We start from the raw sequence: 18,668 nt of genomic DNA, 5'->3' as shown, positions 1-18,668 counted from the left end.
ATATAACTTTATTCATCCCTTGGGGAGGGACCATAATTTCGTTCCAGCAGCACAAAACCAGTTCACCATAAATACAAAGAAGAAGAAAGAAAAAAAGCAGGTACAAATAATTAACTATAGAATATCAGCATCTATATCTTATTTTTGTAGGAAGATTTAAAGTGCTGAATTAAATCTATTAATTATTTAAATTAAATGTTCATTTTGGAAACTTTTTTTTAAGTCAAAGTCCTTAACAAGTTTACTTTCATGGTAAGTATGAAGGTTGTCTTTTATGAAATGAATAGGTGCTTATTCATGGTATTTCTTTTGTTAAGCTTTGCGTTAAACTTTTTTGACCTCAAAATGTTGATTGAAAAAAAAGTTTCAAATCCCAGTGCTTATAAATAATGAATGAGTAGCGCTGATTATCGCTGCTTGGAGGGGTCTTATCTTCTGGCTGGAGATTACTCATACATATATAAAATTTGATCAACAAAACTTTACTGTTTGTTTGAAAGAAGTCATTTTCCGCAGTGAACTTGAACCCGCATTCTGTGAAGTCATATGCTTTCTCTTGCACCGCGACGGACTCTGTTCCGCACACACAGCGCCCCCTGGTGTCCAAGGCTGCGCATCTTTTCGCCTCAGTACCAGCGCGGTACCTCAGATTGAGAGCAACAAAAACATGTCCGAGAGGTTGAACCGTTACTAGCTACAGCCGACTGCTGTCACCGCAACAAGTCGTCACTTCGACGGACTGCTATATGATTCCCGTCGTGACAACGGCCGACAACCCAGAAAGATGGCACAGAAAGCACTGGGATCCATTGTTGGTCTTCTTTGCACCGGGACCTATCTTGTGCAGGTAAGCCTCCGCTCGAGCTCGCGGGGTCGGCGGATGCTTCAAGGCGAGGCCGCTGCTCGTGGGCTGGGTGAAGGCCGCTTTCTGTCGAGCCTTTTTGTCTCCTCCACAAAGGAAACTGGGCACGGCTCGCGACTGTATTGCTGGGGATGACGTCAGTTAGTAAAAGTTTTTCGATAAAATTTCGACAGTAAATTGTTTTGAGGGTTGGTGAAGCTGGGGGAGCTTGAGAGAAATATTTAATTTTGTCTGTTTCTCAGTTTGGGTCGAGGTTGTAGAGATTAACATTAGCCGCTGCTAACTGATACCCGGCAAATGGACGTATTTATTCATAGTTGTTGATTTTAGCAGCACAGACGGGGCAGCCAGCCAGCCGCAGTTTGTGCCTGGCTTCCCTTACAGAGTCGCTATTTTAAATGTTCACCAAACAAACTGAAACGATTTGAACTTTTTAAAGCTTTTAAGCAATTTGCTGTGAATATATTTGTTAAGAAATGCTTTTCGGCCTAGTTTTTGATAGCCCAATGCCATTATTTTATTACAGTTTACCATGAAAATGAAAGCGAAATTAGACATAGCCAGACGTCTTACTGTCACAAACCAACCAGCCCACCCCCGAGTTTATTTTACATTTCTGGTGTTATCTGTATTATTTTGCTGTATTGCTTTTGTAAAGGTTTCTCTTATCATAATCTTATTTCTTCATGATAAACAGTTGTTGTCTTTATAGCCTCAGCTTTTCCTTATTTCTTATCTTAAATGCTTTGAATTGGATACACTTTGTAACGTAAAGGAAAATGATAAGTACATAACGTATATTGTTATTACTTTACTATTACCACTATATCTGCTGCTCTTACAATGGCATTCAGAATAAAGGGGGTGCATTTAAGTGGCGTGTACTTTCAAATGTCTAAATATAGGTTACACGAAGGACAGAAAACTGGCACAGAAATGTGAGTGAGTCAGGTTAAACAGAAATCCTAGAAACAGGGCATTTGCTCAAGAGTTTGCTGTACATTTTCTTGTTAACTTGTGCAATTGATTGTTGACTGAAGCCTTTGCTTTGTTTACCTTTGTGTATTTAAGGGGAAGGAGTTCTGTTTTGGGGTAAACAATGAGCAGTACCGCTGTGAGATGGGGTACTGCTGTGGTGAAACAGAATGCTGCACTTACTACTATGAACTGTGGTGTAAGTATAATTACTATTTTCTGATTATTCATTCATTTCATCATTTAATTCAGATACATAGCACCATGTGTGATAGATAGACAGATAGACAGATAGATAGACAGATAGATAGATAGATAGATAGATAAATATATGTATGTATAATTCTTCAGACTCTGCTTAACTTTTGGAGTTGGCTTTACTTTCGCTGTTAAATGTTTTAGTTTTCATGTAGTGTTGAAATGAACCTACGTGAACTGAGAAGTAAAAGTGAAATAAGCCTGTGACTGAAAAAAAAATGTCCTGATTTATTTTAAGTGCAGAAAGACAATGTTTAATTGTTGTGGATGTTTTAGGTGTGCTTTATATCGTAAATGTGGAGATGTTTAGAATCAGGCTGTGACTTTTGTCATACTGCAGCTTTAGTGCCTGTTCTTCTAGCAGGAACCTCACCTGAAAGGTCTCTTTTGGGTCCACTGAGGAAGACAAATAGCTAGTACCTACTCAGCACGATACAACGCAACTCGGTTTCGTTCGTTTTCCATTATGATTGAGTTTTCAGACTCTGGGACCACGGTGTTGGTTTATGAGTAGCCATTTGAAACCCAGCATTTTTGCTGGGTTTCAAAAATGGCGGTTTTGATTCATCAAGTCATGCCATTTACTATCCAACTGACATGCAGTCTGTTGACATCACATTTTTGGATCGATTCAGATTGCTCGGAACCCTGGCTAAAAAAGAGCCTCATACCAGTTACTACCACCTAGTGGAAAACCCTAAAGACTGAATAGAGTTGAGTTGACTAGTGAAAAAGAGTTATAAGTACTCATTTTAGGGTAGCTCCCTAAAAATATTTAGGCAAAGCTCGGCGCTAACTGGTTAAACTCAGAAAAGAGACTCTTGTCAACTCTGTTTTTTCTTCTTAGACACCACCATCAGCAGTGACGAATTTTCCACCATGTATTTGAAGCTCTTGCAAAATTATTTCCTTCACTTCTGAAGTCCTCCACTGCAGGAAAATAAACAAAAAAAACTTTTTAAAAAAACTCCAAAAGGCTTATGTGCTCCACATCCCCTCATTGGAGAAGTGACTTTTGAGTTTGTCCCTTCTCACAGGGTTCTGGTTGGTATGGACCTTAATCATCATGCTGAGCTGCTGTTGTGCCTATCGACACCGGAGGGTTAAAATGCGTCTTCAGCAGGAGCAGCGCCAGCGTGAGATCAGCCTCATGGCCTACCAAGGAGCCTCCAGCTCCTTTATTTCACCTCCACCTCTCAATTTAAGTGAGTAGTTTTCCTCCTCATGCTGAACATAGTCGTCTAGGTTTCTATGGTTTTGCAACCTGATGTTGTTTGTGAACCTCTAATTCATCCTTGAGCTGATATTTAGCTATTCTCAGAGTCATGAAAATCTGACAGGCTTCATATTTGCAGCTTCTCTGGGCACTGCTCAAAGCTCTGTATTCATAGGTGGTACATTGAACTCTGCTCTCTACCACAGAGGTCCACTAATATGTCCATGGGGCAGCAGCACATCTTGGAATCTTTATCCCTAAAACACAATACTCCATGTTCTCCCCTCCTCCTAACAGATTAAGCAGCTGCCTTTTTCTCAAAGTCAAAATCTTAGAATTGGAGAAGGTGATCATGGTAATCTTGTTATACAAAGCGTGTATTACATAGTTATGGTCTGAAGCTGGCCGAGCCACAGCAGAGATGCCGCTCTAATGTCAGCGATCACTGGACCTCAGCTTGAACATGATATGTCCACTGATATCACAAATAGGAGCTGGATAAGGTGTACACTTACCAGAAGTCCACTCCAAACATGCTTGACTTTATATCAAGAATGTGAACACAACTCTTAACTGTGTGCATACTTAGACAGTGACTCACTTGCACAGGGACCCTGGCAACATGTAGTGTAGTTGCTTTTCACTTCAGATAAGTGTCGGCACAATAAGAAACTATTTCTGTATAAATTCATAGATTCGTGGGATCCACATTTATATAAGTTGAAAGCCTTAAAAAGGAGTCAGAGTGTGAATCCCAGTGTGTGCTTTCAGTGTTGTTAGTTTAGACCCAAAAGTGACTGAGAGTGAACTTTTTCCCTGTCTAATCAACAGTTTGATAGATTTGGTTTTGTAGCGAGTGTTTCCTGACAAGTTTATGATTACCAGTTAGCAGATTAAAGTTGAAGTTAGTTGATTATAATGATGGTTCAAAGCTGAAGCTTCTGTATCTGCTCACTTTCAGGATTTTGGAATGACTGCAAGCTTCCTGACTATGAAGAGGTAGTTGGCCACCCTCCGACACCTCCTCCTCCTTACTCTGAAAACCCTCCTGAGTGTATCCCTGTAGTCGTTCCACAAGTGAACCAGCCGGACGCTTCTTCTGTGCCACAACCCCTCGCCGAGGCTGAGCCGAGGGTGGACTGTCAGGCCTCCGGTTCGTCATCAGACCAGGAGGCGGTGTCGCTCCCAATCCAAGTACTGTGTGCGGCAGAGGAGAATGTAGAGGCGGCAGAGGAGGACGAGGAGCTTGTGACTCGGCGTCGGCACGTAACCGGCGACTCAGGGATTGAGGTGTGCGTTTGCCAGCTTGACGTAGACGAAGGCTCAGGGCTTGAGGAGGAAAGCGAAGAGGAGCAGCGTATGTGTAAGGTCGCCGGGAGGGACTGCTGCTCCGCCCCCCAACAGCAAACCTTAAGACAGAAGGAGCACGCCTCAGAGCTGCCTAGCCAGACTAGCACCAGCAATGGAGACCACGTGGTGTGATCCACAGCGTAACCAACCAGCCAACTGGTGCAGCTTCCACAACCACAGGGAGACCGTCTTGTGTTTTAATTCTCTAAACTAACTAACTTAGACATGACATCTAGGTGATGAAGATAATGATAAATAATCTGTAATAGCTCCAGATTAGGAAAAATTATTGTAATGTGTGGACAATTTTTTTTCTTTGCTTTTCTAATTGGGGAGCAAGCAATTATATGTTGTAGCCCCATTAGGTGTTTTTTATTTAGTACTAACCATGAGAAAGTTATTGGGTGGTTAGAAGACAGCAGTTGATTGTGAACCAGAATTGACGTCATTGTGACTGTCCTTTAGCCCTGCTGTCATATTTCAGGCCTTGGTCAAAACATCTCCAACCATCCTTCCTGTCTGACATTTCATCTCTGGTGGAGGCAATTATTCAGGAGCGTATCAACGCAGTCAGCTGCATTCCTCTCGTATCTGCCCCCCCCAGCTACAACTAAGCAGAGGAAGCAGCAGCAAACATTTCGAAACTGTAGGATGAGACTGGATGAAATCAACAACAGATTATTTTTCATTTTCCCCAAAGCTCTGTGCGTGCAAGACTGCGGCCTCTGCTGTGAAATCCAGGGCACAGCTGCGTAGTGATGTCACGTCTGAGGTCATGATAACCAGCATCTGGTGTGAAGACTTTGGGACTCGAGCGAGGAAGGCCGTACACTCACTGGTGGAAGAGCAAAGAGTTTAGCTCATTCTTAGGATGCTGAATGGCACACGAACCCCCTTTTTAGACGACTTTCTCCTCACCCTTTGTGCAGTCTCCTCGGCCATGTCACCAACAGTCACCATGACATTTGGGATACTCAGCATTTCAGCGGTTTATGGATTGTGTACATGTAATCTCACTCTGGTTGTAGATTGCATTAAATCCATAGTAGTGATGCCACCAAACTTATTACTTAATAAAAAAGCCTTGCGGTGGCTCTGTATTGCCGTGCTCAGTACGTAGTTTGGATGTTCATATAAAAGAATGCGGTTTTCATTTCGTAGCCAGCTGTGCTTCAGTAAATGCCACAGGTGTCACTTTTAATTGCAACAAAGCTCCAAACAGGGGCTGCTGGAGTGCGTCGTAGTAGCGGTTGTAGTGCTTGGGTGTTTCAGTGCAGTAGGGAAACATTGAGATGTGTGTCTGTGTGTATATCTTTCAAAGTGCTGTGTTGCCTGGTTGAAAAGACTGAGGTGAGGTTACTATTAAAAGCACTGGTGTTTTGCATGAGGCATGGTTTATGTGTTTATATATGAGCTCATTTGTATCCTGGGAGGAGATGTGGATCTCTTTTGGGTTTCTGTCAGAAAGAAATCATCAGCTAAATCAAACATGCGGAGCTACCCGTCTGTGGCGACCCCCTTGTGAATAAGGGGATGGCCGAAAGTAGCGTTTTAGAATTTTCTAGTACTTGTGCTACTTGCTTTGCTTATTATTTTGTTGCAGTAATAATGACTGCACAGGTTTGAGCCCCGATGTTGGGGGAAAGAAAGGGACTGAGGTTTAACATTAACTGTCTGGATCTAATATTTTTGTGTTGTTTTGACCGTGTGAGCCATGTCGTGCTGATAGCTTGTTAGCTCAGGCTGTCTTGGCTCTCTATCTGGCCCCTGTAACTCTTGGCAGTTTGAGGGGATTTGCAGTGGTATTTTCCATTGGCAGCAGAGGGCCCGGTGCATTAGCAGGTTGAGATGGATGCAGGCTGTCCTCTGCAGTCAATTCGGTGTTGGTACAGCAGCCAACTCTATTGTGACTGACTACATGCTGCTTGCGCCGCACACCGTGCAGTTTGTGTTTAGAACATAGCCAGTCAAACCGGTTGTAGTCAGATTTAGAAATTCTTGTCTTTGCAAGATGAGCAGTAACTGATAAGTTAGTAAATATTTCATTGAGAGTTTATTTTGGAACAACAGTGAATAACTTTTTGTCTGCTCTGATAGCACGTGTCCAAACGGACACAGTGTAGAGACTCAGGTCAGTCAGTCTGCTTCACACACGCACTCACCAAGTCCTGCTTCCATTTGGCCTTTATCACCAGTTAACATCGCGGTGCAGTACTCTCTGTTCTAGATGATTTCACCAAGGGTAACAATAGTTCACATGGACTCTGTCTGTCTGATGTTGCTTCACAATCTTCACATGTGTTTTGATTTTTCCTTTAAATACCATAGAGTTAGAAGACATTTCCATCTGGCAAAGCGGGGAACAAAGGCTAGCATTTCAAGCTTGCTGGTTATATTTATGCGGCTTTGAATGCTTCTTTATTTTCAGTGCTGAATGAACTCTGACAAGGACACATTTGAACTGAACTTTGTTGGCCCTGTTAGCAGAACACAACACTTGAGTTCTGTGCACAAATATGTAATTTTAGGCAGCTCTGTGGCTCATGAATCAGTTTTGTTATTTCCCCCCAGCTAGCAGCAGCCTGTTCTGGTTGTGGCTGTGCATGCTAAAAAAAACGAAAACAAGTGGGCCACTGCGTCAGGCGTTTGAGAGCAGAATGAAAATATGTGAATGCACAGCTGCCTGAAATTTCATATTCATTTAAACGGGCGTCTTTAAACTTGCTGCGATGGCGTTATACAAGATTAGTTAGAGGTTCGCAGTCCGTGTGCTGTGCGGTCGAGCCGGTGCTTTAACATGAAGCCATACTAACACGACAGCGACCTTATCAGAGGAGCAGTCACACTGTGAGCATGGCTGCACACCCATTAGCATAAATGATAATAGACATTTTGTTTGCCAACACACCTCGAGCTGCCTTGGTGCATTTATACAGAGCAAATGTGATGATTAAGGAGCTGCACAGTAAAATATAAATTATAACCTCTTTGTGTGGAAGCAGATGTGATACTGCCTTATTAAAGTAGACTAATAGTCAGGGTTTTTTTTCCTGTGGTAACATTTGTTTTTGAAGCATGGTTGCTGTAGCTAGAATATACATTTCTGAGAAAAGTGTGCTTGTGTCTTAGAAAAGGATGTGGTGGGTAAACATTAAAAAGCCACAAGATTTGAACTGTTCTGTACAGCGTTGTTGCTGGAGGGGCGGTTGTAGTGACTTTAAAATCTGTGTGTAGTTAGCTGTGGCACTGACGGAGTATGTTCAGACCATGTAGTTTGTGCTCAGTCTGTTTTAGCTTTTTTTTCTCCTCTCTTTGAGGTGGCTGTTGGTTTATTTAGTGAAATATACTTAGTTGAAAGCATGAGAAGAGTAGAAAATGTCCTCGTTCTTGTTTTCTATGGCTTGTTTTCCATATGAAGGACAAAAACTGACTCCAGAAGAGTTTTTTTGTTTGTTGCTAAGGTGGATCTTTTCTTATTTGTATACATATTTAGGGTAATAACAGAGCAGGGCAGGTGGGTGGTGGGGAATGAATAAGGGAATAGGGGTTTCTTCTGTGCAGGAGTGAACTGGAGGTTCATGGTTTTCCCCCATTGCCAAACAACTGCTATGCCTCCCTGGTTTTCACATGTTTACTGAGAGTAAGGGCTATATTGGTCAAGTCCACCCATTTCATCGAGCAATTCATCTGTTCTGCGTTGTTCTTTAAAAGCCACAGATGCCGAGATCCGCTACCTGAAAGCGGTCAGAAGCGAGTCGTGTGATCACCGTTTGGACTTGGCTGTCTCGTGATGTTGCGGTGGAGCTCGTATTTATCTAATAGCTGATTGTATACGACCACATATGTTTGTTTTATAGGCTTTAACTTTGCCTTCTTGTTTTGTCGACCTCAACAGAGATCCGTGATGCAGCGTAACCGACCGATCCCCACCCTCCCCACACACACTCCTCCGCCCCCCAAAGCAGTGGCATGTTTTGCTCCGTCGGCCGTTTATGGGCTGCAACTCCACCAACCTCCACCAGGCCGCGTCTCGATAACAGAAAGTGTAGCCAACACTGTAGCTGCTCGTTTTATTCTCAGCTGCACTGCTCCTCAGCTTGTCGACAGAGTAAACGTACCAAAGCCTTCGCCATCCTCGCGCTTCACGGCTCATCACTGTTTCGTACTCTCAGGGTTACCTCTAGCGAGCAGCGCTGTAGTTTGAAATCGACACGTTTTTCACCCACGAGTCTCATAAAGCCAAAGCAACTGTTTCGCTTTTATTACTGTCTTGATATTTCTTGTCTGCATCACGTATCTCTGTGAAACATACTGATCTAGGCTATGCAAAAACATGAGCTTACTGTTATATGCTGCGACCCCTCCGCTCCTGTTTTACAGTCTCTCTGTCGTTTTGTTTGTGGGCACCAGTACAAGCAATATAACTCTCAGTACTTGTGGCACTGCACTATACTGTAATCTACTTCGGTTGGTCTGTGTTTTATCTATTTGTTTAAGAAAAACTGTTTAAAAAGAAAGAAAAATACTTGTAATGCTACTACAGTGATGTGGGGAGTGTCTATTGAGGGGCTTGAGTTAAAATGCCATTCTAGTTTTTAAATATATATATATATATATATATATACACCATTTCCCCTCTTATTGTTTTGGCTTTTTCTCTCTGCTTCCTTCAACCACTAACACTTCTGCTACAAACCTATGGATAAAACACGTTTAGTTGAGTATGCTGAAAGAGTTGATTATATTATTATTATTATTATTATTATTATTTGGTCTGTTTGACAATTTTCTGTCCCTCAACTTTTTATTCTCCATCTTCATGAAATTACAGGCTAAATATGTAAACATTGCCTTTAATCCCCAGTTAATACAGAACCACAGTTTTTTATCTATATCATACACATGAAAGACCTCAACATGGAACACAGTCAGCGTGGATCAGACCAGCCATTATTAGTAATACTTTGCTGAGCCCTCAACACTGTACTGAAAACATTTCAGTGTGATTGTGTCCATCAAACCTGTGAACTGTACTATTTTTTTTTTTCCTCAAACATAGATTATACCAAACAGATGAGAGGCACATGTCTTTGAGCTGTGTCATTTGTCTTTTCTGTTTTGTTTTTTTTTTTGCCAAAATGGGAATCATCCACTTTTGAGAGGGAAGGCATCTATTTAAAAAAAAAAAAAGCAACTTGACTCTTTCTACATTGTTTTCCTGATAACTTAAAAAGAAAAGAAAAAAAAAGCCAAAATAAGTAACATAGAAAAACAATAAGCACCGACTGACAGACAAAAAATGCTTTGGTTTTGTAAGAAGTCTGCTGTGTACTCTTTGGGTCATCATTTGTATTTTATTTTTTTAATAAAACAAACATTGGCGCACTGCTGATCGACTTTGAGTTTGTCCTTTTTGCAGAATCCTGTTTTCCTCGGGATCAATCAAACCTGAAAGGCTACAAAAGGTTCCCCGTCCCCTCCTGTACCCACATATTAATTTGGAGGATGATCACATGGTTGAGTTAATGCACCTCAGGCATTCAGTCTAAATTATTGATGGGTGTCATTTAGCTGTTAGGCTAACGCACAGCCAGCCTCAAACACTGTGAAACAGGGTTTAGCTGGCACACTTGTGACTCCTTAAAGTTAAAATAGTCAAACGAGTACCAACTGAAAGCTTTAACGATATATAAAGCTCATGTTCACACATGATTGCTGAAATTATTGTAATCATGATTAAAGTCTGTTCCCAACCACAGGGTCGGCACACTGAAAATGCAAAAGTTACATATTTAATTCATACCACAGAACAGGCAAGTATTCAACACAGTTTATGCATATTTTAACCAAATCATTTGTATAAGGGTGGTGTGAGTGTGTGTGTATGCTCTTCCTGTCTGATCCTCTGGCTGTATTTGCTTAGTGTATTGAATGGTATGTTGAAGTCCTCATTTGCATGCCTGTCTGTAGCATAAACTGTGCTGGTGTCTGTCCTGTTGCCATTTTTCTTCAGTCATTTATTTCCATTTTGACACCTTCAAGATCATTTTAAATGTTTCACAAAGTTTCTAAATGCTGAATTGTATGTTCATGAATGAAACTGATTCATTGAAATGAATTCAGTTCACAAATTTGCAACCAAATTGACATCCTGCCAACAAACCCCAGTCACATTAAGGCATCAGACCTCCCCACTGATGTTATGATGTTCTATCATTTAGGACAGACTTTGAAATTATATATTAAATTATAGCTGAATCACTATGAACTAAAGTCAATACAGTTTCTATACCAGAGCTCTGAATTGGAAAGTAACCCATACCGTAGCAACTTGCCCTTCAAGTTTTTTGCATTGATCGGTGTCATGAGGAGGAATAAACTTAAACAGACATAAACTTTGACCCATCTCAGCGTCCTGGTGGTGTATAGCTCTATAGAGAAGGCAGATTGTAGCTAGTCACCTTTTTGGCAAAACTGATAACACGCTGCAGCCTTCCTTAGTCCCTGCCGTTTGTAGTGCATCTTCTGCTGTGCATTCTTGATGAGGAAGCTGATTTTTAGCTCCTGCTTTAAATTCTGGCAGATGGCGGTTCCCAGGAAGTGGAAAGATTTCACTGTCAACTGGGCAGCGATATAGAGAGATGAAGTCTGTAGGCGCTGGTAGTAATCCACAATCACCTCCACTGTTTTGACAGCACTAAGCTCCAGGTTGTTGTATTTACAACAGATCACCATATTAAGCCTTAAGGGGAACCAGTGCTGACAGACGGAGAGCCCATCATATGTCTGGCAGTTTCACATGCTTCTGCCTCCTGTCAGGCAGGAAGTCAGCGATGCAGCTGCAGGTACATTCAACTGGGACGGCTTGTCCTGCATGATGGTGTTGGAAGTGGAAATAGTCCATGAAGTAACCTGGAAAAAGTTCCTGTAAAGTTCAGGTGCTGGAGAATAAAGTGCAGTGCCATGTTAACTGCATACTCATGGAGATCATCTACCAGCACGCTGGCTTTATAGGCAAACTACAGGGAGTCTGAGATGGGGTCAGGGAGATATGACAGCAAAAGGCACTCTTTATAACTACAGAGGTCAGAACATTGGGTCTGTAGTCATTAAGGTTTATGATCCTTGATTTTTAGATACCTGGAGAATATTGGTGTGTAAAGAAACCCTCCTACAGTCAGAAATAAAATAGAAAAAAAGGAAAAATGGGTTTTCTGTGCCCCAGCTACAGACATGTGTAAATAGTACGGTAAAAGGATGGGCTCTTTTATAGTGCTTTTTTACTCGAGCACTCCAAGTACTTTATACAACTTGCCTCATTCACATAAGAACTTTTTCTAGACCTAAGAGCTTTCTATCTAACATTCACACTTGATGACACACTCCACCTCCTGAGCCACCCCAAGCTTACCGCACCTGGTACTCCTAGGCAGTACAAACCAGGCCTAAATCTGGTTGGGGAGGTACAGCGAGTCATCTGCTAACACTGGAAAATTGTGCCGCGTCCCAAAGTATCCTTGGGTATCCTGCTCTCTGATGCATCCATTGGAGTGTGGATGTTAGATAGAAAGCTCTTAGAAAGCACTATACAAGAACCACTTCATTTATCATTTAGCTTCTGAGATTGGGCGTGTTCAGGGTGGCATAGCCGTAAACAATGACAATAGTAGGGCTCTACTCATAAATGTGTAAAAACCTTAAAAATGCAGTGAGCCATCGTAACAGTGCTCACTACCCTCCATGACATTAAATACATCAAACAGTTCAGGACACAGAAGCAAGATAAAAACTGCTAAATTTATTGTAAATCCTAAGTCACTGACTGCATACATGAGGCACAGTTTCATAAAAAAACATTTAAAAAACATAAATAAGGTAGTGCGGTGGATAAAGTGGTTACAGCAGCGGTCCTCAACCCCCGGGCCTCAGACCGGTACCGGTCCGTGAGTCGTTTGGTACCGGGCCGCGAGAGTTGAAGCTCAGGTGTGAAATGTATGGTTTTCAGGGTTTTTATCGGTTTTCAGCGTTATTTTGTTATTGTTTTTATCGTTAACTCGGTTTTCCTGGGTCTTTTCACGTGTGTTATGAATAAATCTTTTTTTCGGTACCAGTACTAGTTTTATTTTGTTGTATCTATCCGCGACACCTTAAAGGCCGGTCCGTGAAAATATTCTCGGGCATAAACCGGTCCGTGGCGCAAAAAAGGTTGGGGACCGCTGGGTTACAGAAACAAATGAAGTTTCCAAAGACTGCACAATAAATAAAAAGCACCACCTAAGAGATATGATGACGTGTGGTGTAAATGAGAGGGTGGAGTCAGGAAGGGTGTGACGTGCTAAATAGAAAAAGAGAAGTGGCTGAAAGAACCATCTTCTTATAAAATAAAACAAACATAAAATAGCAGTAGTGAAAATAAAAAAACATTTTTTTAAATGCACACACAGACTAGGGTAAAGGTATGAAATATAAATAAGCGTTTTGACAAAGCAACTGAGTTAAATTGATAATTTCCCTGAAACACACCGATCGCTGCCATTGACACATGCTATGTGTAGATAGAACGGCTAAAAGCTCACACATGATGTTAACAAAGCAGATCACAGACTAACCCACACAAACGCCATGCATGCTAAAACAACAATAAGAATATAGAGCACACAATACAGCACAGTATAAACTGAGAGGCTTTTCTAATGCAAGGAAGCGGATCAGTGGCTGTTGCTAATTTGGTTAGCGCCTTGTACTGCAGGTAGTTAATGGACTTGCAAGCAGGAACACATCAGCTTACTTAAGTAGATTTCTTAAAGCTGCAAAATCAACATCAGTGATGTGAAAACCAGTGAAAAAAATATCCTCCAAATCCAGCAAACAGTACCAAAACACAAAAAAATAGCTGCTCATGAGAAGTCAGTGACGGTGCTGCACATCTGCTTTGTATCAGGTACAGAGGTGGAGATGGTAAGGCCGAGTTGGTGCGCGTCAACCGGGGGGGGGACAAAGTGTGAATTGAGATCCTCCTATTGGTTCATGGCTACTGATGGCAAAGTTGTAGTATGGCTTTTTGTGTAGCAGGGAATACATCCACTCCACTTCCTGTCAAACTGAGTTGTCCTCGGGATTAAAAAAAAACAAAACAAAAACAAACCAGTGCCAGCTGACAGCAGCGTCTCACTTTCAGTGCAGTTGTGTCCGCAGACCATGATGGCTTTTACAATCGCTGTCTGCTTTGTTGTTGTCCTCAGTAGAAGCGCTTGCGTCTGTTCTCGTTCCAGTGGCTGTACACCACCAGGCCGATAACGATGAGGAAGATGCACCCCAGCATGGAAAAGAGCACGGTGAAGAAAATGGCTATTCCGCTCATCCCCTCATCACTCTGACCCACTGAAAGAGAGCACAGCAGTGAGCGAAAAGCACACCCTCTGATGGAAACTCCACTAAGTGATGCGTGACTGTGTTATCTCACATCTGATGAGCTCCATGTTGTCTACACTGGGTATGGTTATCACGTCTTCTTCCTCCTCTTCTTCCTTTTTGCTCCGCAGCACCGTCAGTTGGTAGAGTTTCATAGAAATTATATCATGGTTATCTATTAAGTAAGAATCAGCAAATGGAAATGTGAAAAAGTTAAACAGAAACCCAGAGATTAGAAGCTAATATGGAGTTCTAGGAGTCTTCTTGCACTGTAATTCAGCTCAAGTGAAGCTGGCGTTGTGAATCGATGGTGAGATCATTATTTTCACGACTAAACTGCTGACTTAAAGGTTAAAATCCCAGCTCGCAGCGCTAAATATTCACAGCCCTGAGGCCATAATTTAGAGTTTTAATATCTGAGTAGAGTGTCCTGTTACACAAGGCCAGATAACGACAATAAACAGCATCTAGTTTCTTTTTTCTTCATATTTTTACGTTTCCTAATCTCATTTTTACTACAGTTTTACAAAATATACTCTTTTCTGCATGATGGTGGCGTGAGAACTGACAGGTCTGCTACTTGGTGTTAGACTGTGATGATCAAATGTTTCCCTAATTCTTTGCAGAAGTGGATTTTCACATTTAAACTTCTTCTTTTTCCAGCTGCTCCCTTTATAGTTCACCACAGCAGATCTGTCTCCATCTCTACCATCCTCTCCTCACACACCAACCCTCTGCATGTCGGCCTTCACTGCATCCGTTAACCTCCTCTGTGGTCTCTGTTTTTTTGTGTTTCCGTCTCTTTTTTGAATCCATTACTCTCAGAGTGTTCACTGAGTTTTTTCTGTCGGTCTCTCCCTATGTTTTTCCTTTATTAAATAAAGGCTCGATTTCACTTCATTCCATTGTTTCTGCGTCTTGCAGTTGGCTCAATGCCACACATGACCTCTAAAGCACACGACAACAGTTTTAAAAGATAAAGCTAAAACCAGCCATTGCATTACTCTGCACTTGTTTACCTGAGAGATCTCCAGTGATTGCTGAAGCGCCAAAATAATAGCCTTGTGGCAACCGCACGCCAGGTAGGTCCAGGCAGTCCCTCCATTCATGCTGCCCGTCGATATCTATCATCACCTGGGCGACACATTTCCATTTACTTCTAAGGTTCACCACTTAGAATGAACTTATATGATACAAGCTGCTTTTTCCTGCACGCCAAAATGATTCAAAGGCTGTGTCTCTCACCGTGAGCCTGCGGCGGACGTATCGGATGAAGAGGAAGCTATCGTGCTTGAGGTTGCGCACCATGGCGTTGCAGCCACCCAGCTCTGTGGGCCGGCCATCCCGCTCGTGGTCGTAGCTGATGGTGCCATTCCCCACCATTGCCAGGACAAAGGGGAAGATCCTCTTGTGGTCACAGGAGGAAAAGCAGAGAGGGAACAGGGCATTTTAGCAAGAGTGAATCCACATTAGTATGACTACAGTGACAGCAGCAAGCTGGGAAAAAGAAAAAGGGCTAAAGGAGAAGAAGAAATAATAAAATGGAGAACAATTAGGACATGCAGGCTCACTTCCTATTATGTGATTGTTTTGTGTAATTTCATAACATTTTATTAAGTATGACCCAGCTGTAACCACAAACAAACCACGGGGGGAGGGGAGAAAAAGGGTTAAACGAGAGTGGAGGCCGGATCATAGGGAGAGGGTCAGATGTTAAAAACACTGGTTACCTGTGTGCGAGGAGTGTATCTCTTCTTCTGCGCCTGTATCCAATTGTATGCACAAAAGAAGAAAAATACAGCCCCTTTTACATAAACTGTTAATCCCACAGTGCACCCACACAGTAATCAGAACCACAGCAGCGCACCTCTATGTGTTTCTCCTCATTGGGGTATGTGTCCACAAAAACGCCCAAGCCGGTGAAGTTGTCCTTATTTCCAAAAACAGGCCCTGGAAAAGGATTTAAAGACAGTGCTGGTAACATATAAACACTAGTTCTTGTAGTTTATTTAGCACCATGGTTGGTTTTAATTTCATCCTGTAGTGCTTACCTTTCTGCATGCGTTCCTTCGTGTACCAAATGGCCAACCCGTCACCGTTCAGGTTCTTCTTTCCTTGCCCGTGAATTTTAAAGTGCACCTGCACCTCCCAGTCCTTCAGATGGCAGGGCTAAAACACAACAAGTCCAATAAGCTACAGAAGTATAAGTTAAAAGTCTTTGGTAGGCCTAGTACTGTTCCACAGTCTGGTTTCCTTTTGAGTAAATAATGTTTCACTGCCTGCTACATTTGATATAGAGCTTTATTAGGTGTAGGTGAGGTGACTGCATGGACAACACTTAAGGATGGGTTGAGGTCAAGCTAAGAGGAAAGGAAAATAGAAGCAGACTTCATCATTTTAGCGAGTCTACTAAGATTGAGGCAGATGCATGAGGTTTTTAACCCAACCACAGTCACAAGCAGCAGACGGTGAGGATGTTTGTTTACCAGTGTGAGATAAAATCAGCAAGGTTAAAGTAAAGATGATAGTGGGCAAGCAGTCAAGCTTCTTACTGTAATGAACCACATCTAACCAATTCTTAAAACCAAATATTACCATCATATTGTGACTGAGCATAACAATGTCAAAAGCCCATTTTTTAAAGTCAAAACAGTTCCAGAACAAAACAACTTAAACTGAAAACGTAGTAAAGCCTCGCTCACTGAAGACAGGCTGTGGTTATCACCCAGTTCGTGTCAGTGTACAGCAGCTCTTATCACGACCACACAGTCATCGCATGCATTTGTACAATAACTATAGGTCTAAACCTTCAATGTTTCTTGCAGCAACTACTGAAAGTGGAAGAAACATTTGTGCTTTACTATGGAGCAGGGGTGTGAAACATAAGGCCCAGGGGTCAGAATTGGCCCAGCAATGACTCCAATTTGGCCCACTCTTTGGAAAATGTAAAGGAGGGCATACATTTAACTGGGGTGTTAGCCTGCGTTGCTGTAGCTAAGTAAACCTTATAAACAGGAAACAGAGTGCACGAGTCTGTTTAACTTCATCAGGCAACACAGTGGAAATTACCCTGCAGGATTTCAAACTAACCCTCACCTCTCCATCTGCAGCTTGTGTCTCTGGCTCTTACTGTAAATGTAAATACAGAGGTAGCTCTACTCTTTTTTATTTGAACCTGCTGTTACAAGTACAGCTGAAACGACACAATATATTGCCAAAGGTATTGGGTCGTCTGTCTTCACACACATATGAACTTGGGTGACATCCCATTTTTAATCCATAGGGGTTTAATATGATTTCGGCCCAGCTGTTGCAGCTTTAACAGCCTTTACTCTTCTGTGAAGGTTTTCTACAAGGTTTAGGAGTGATTATGGGAATTTCTGGTCATTCGTCCAGAAGCTCATTTGTGAGCTCAGACACTGATTTTTGCACAATTTTTGCTCACAGTTCCCCCTCGAATTCACCCCAAAGGTCATCTACTGGGTTGAGGTCAGGACTCTGCGCAGGCCAGTCAAGTTCATCCAGACCACACTTGTTCGTCTTCATGGACCTCGCTTTATCCACTGGTGTGCAGTCACGTTCCCACAAAGCTGGGAGCATGATATAGTTCAAAATGGATTGGTATGATGAAGCATTAAGAGTTCCTTTCACTGGAAATAACTCCTGAAAAACAACCCCACACCATAATCGCCCCTCCACCAACCTTTATACCTGGCCCAATACAGTCCGACAATCACCGTTCTCCTGGAAACAGCCAAACCCAGAATCGGATTACCATCGGATTACCAGACTCCACTGTTCTGGAGTCCAGTGACAGCGTGCTTTACACCACTGCATCCGACACTTAGCATCGAGTTAGATGATGAAAAGTGATTGTAACTTTTTTTTAAGCACCTAAAGCAGTTAAGTCAAGGAAATAACTCAGTCACCAGACTTGCTGCTCATGCAGTATACTGGGAGTATGCAAACTTGTACACAGTGCAGCCTTTACTCACAATGCGGCTCCATATCGCCCCCTGTCTGCTCTGCATGTCAGGTGTCAGGCGCACCTGCTCGGTGGTTACCATGGCATCGCCCATCAGCTCCCAGTGGGAGGAGCTTGAGGAGCCCACACCTGGTAAAACAATCAGCACCCATTATAATGGCAGCAAAACACAGCTCACTGAGCCTGAGATCAAAGTGCTTTGTCAGTGAGTGGGAGGGGGACACGCGCATGAAAGATAAGAAAGCACAAAATATATACCGAGTATGTCACTATGACAATGCCACTAGACGAGTTGCGTGAGAAATAGAGTGATTTCATCTCAGAAAAGCGGCTAGTGCGTGCACGAGTTCATGAGTGAGTACATTATTCTGGAAATATCTGTCCTCGCCCCTCAGCCCGCGCCCCCTCCTGTACCACAGGTACCTTGGTAAGGCTTGGAAAGGGAATGCTCCCGCTTCAGGAACTCCTCCATTTCGTGGTCATCGTCGGCAAAACACAGGCTTAGAGTAACAACCAGAAAAGCGATTGTCCAGCGAAATTTCAAAGGCATTTTCTTCCCTTTGCATGTAAAACCGAGCAGTAATTTGGAGCCACTGTAGAGACTGCTGCTG

At 42.5% G+C, this 18,668-nt stretch overlaps 2 protein-coding genes across 3 annotated transcripts in view; one reads left to right on the top strand and one right to left on the bottom strand.

Moving 5' to 3' along the window:
* The first annotated feature begins 595 nt into the window (after nucleotides 1–595).
* Nucleotides 596–10,051, top strand: wbp1 (WW domain binding protein 1). Its single transcript, XM_005930070.3, has 4 exons — nucleotides 596–847; nucleotides 1,934–2,036; nucleotides 3,133–3,300; nucleotides 4,273–10,051. The coding sequence occupies exons 1-4, from the start codon at nucleotides 785–787 to the stop codon at nucleotides 4,791–4,793; spliced, it is 855 nt and encodes a 284-aa protein (XP_005930132.1). The 5' UTR covers nucleotides 596–784; the 3' UTR covers nucleotides 4,794–10,051.
* A 2,730-nt stretch (nucleotides 10,052–12,781) lies between these two features.
* The window catches only part of lman2la (lectin, mannose-binding 2-like a), a 7,278-nt gene continuing 1,391 nt past the window's right edge, over nucleotides 12,782–18,668 (bottom strand). The window contains exons 2-10 of one of the 2 annotated variants that reach the window (XM_005930069.3): nucleotides 18,481–18,641; nucleotides 18,068–18,186; nucleotides 16,124–16,241; nucleotides 15,940–16,022; nucleotides 15,803–15,835; nucleotides 15,318–15,479; nucleotides 15,092–15,206; nucleotides 14,125–14,247; nucleotides 12,782–14,042 (exon numbers count right to left, since the gene is read on the bottom strand). In XM_005930069.3, coding sequence (XP_005930131.1) covers nucleotides 13,900–14,042; nucleotides 14,125–14,247; nucleotides 15,092–15,206; nucleotides 15,318–15,479; nucleotides 15,803–15,835; nucleotides 15,940–16,022; nucleotides 16,124–16,241; nucleotides 18,068–18,186; nucleotides 18,481–18,641 — 1,057 coding nt within the window. In that variant the 3' untranslated portion in view covers nucleotides 12,782–13,899. The remainder of the gene's footprint in view (nucleotides 14,043–14,124; nucleotides 14,248–15,091; nucleotides 15,207–15,317; nucleotides 15,480–15,802; nucleotides 15,836–15,939; nucleotides 16,023–16,123; nucleotides 16,242–18,067; nucleotides 18,187–18,480; nucleotides 18,642–18,668) is intronic. The other variant, XM_005930066.2, reaches the window with a different exon arrangement.

The sequence above is a fragment of the Haplochromis burtoni genome, unplaced genomic scaffold (assembly GCF_018398535.1).
Source record: "Haplochromis burtoni strain Fernald_Lab_line unplaced genomic scaffold, NCSU_Asbu1 Contig_72, whole genome shotgun sequence".
Taxonomy (NCBI): domain Eukaryota; kingdom Metazoa; phylum Chordata; class Actinopteri; order Cichliformes; family Cichlidae; genus Haplochromis; species Haplochromis burtoni.
The sequence above is the reverse complement of the archived record's forward strand: the minus strand, read 5'-3'. Positions and strand labels throughout refer to the sequence as shown.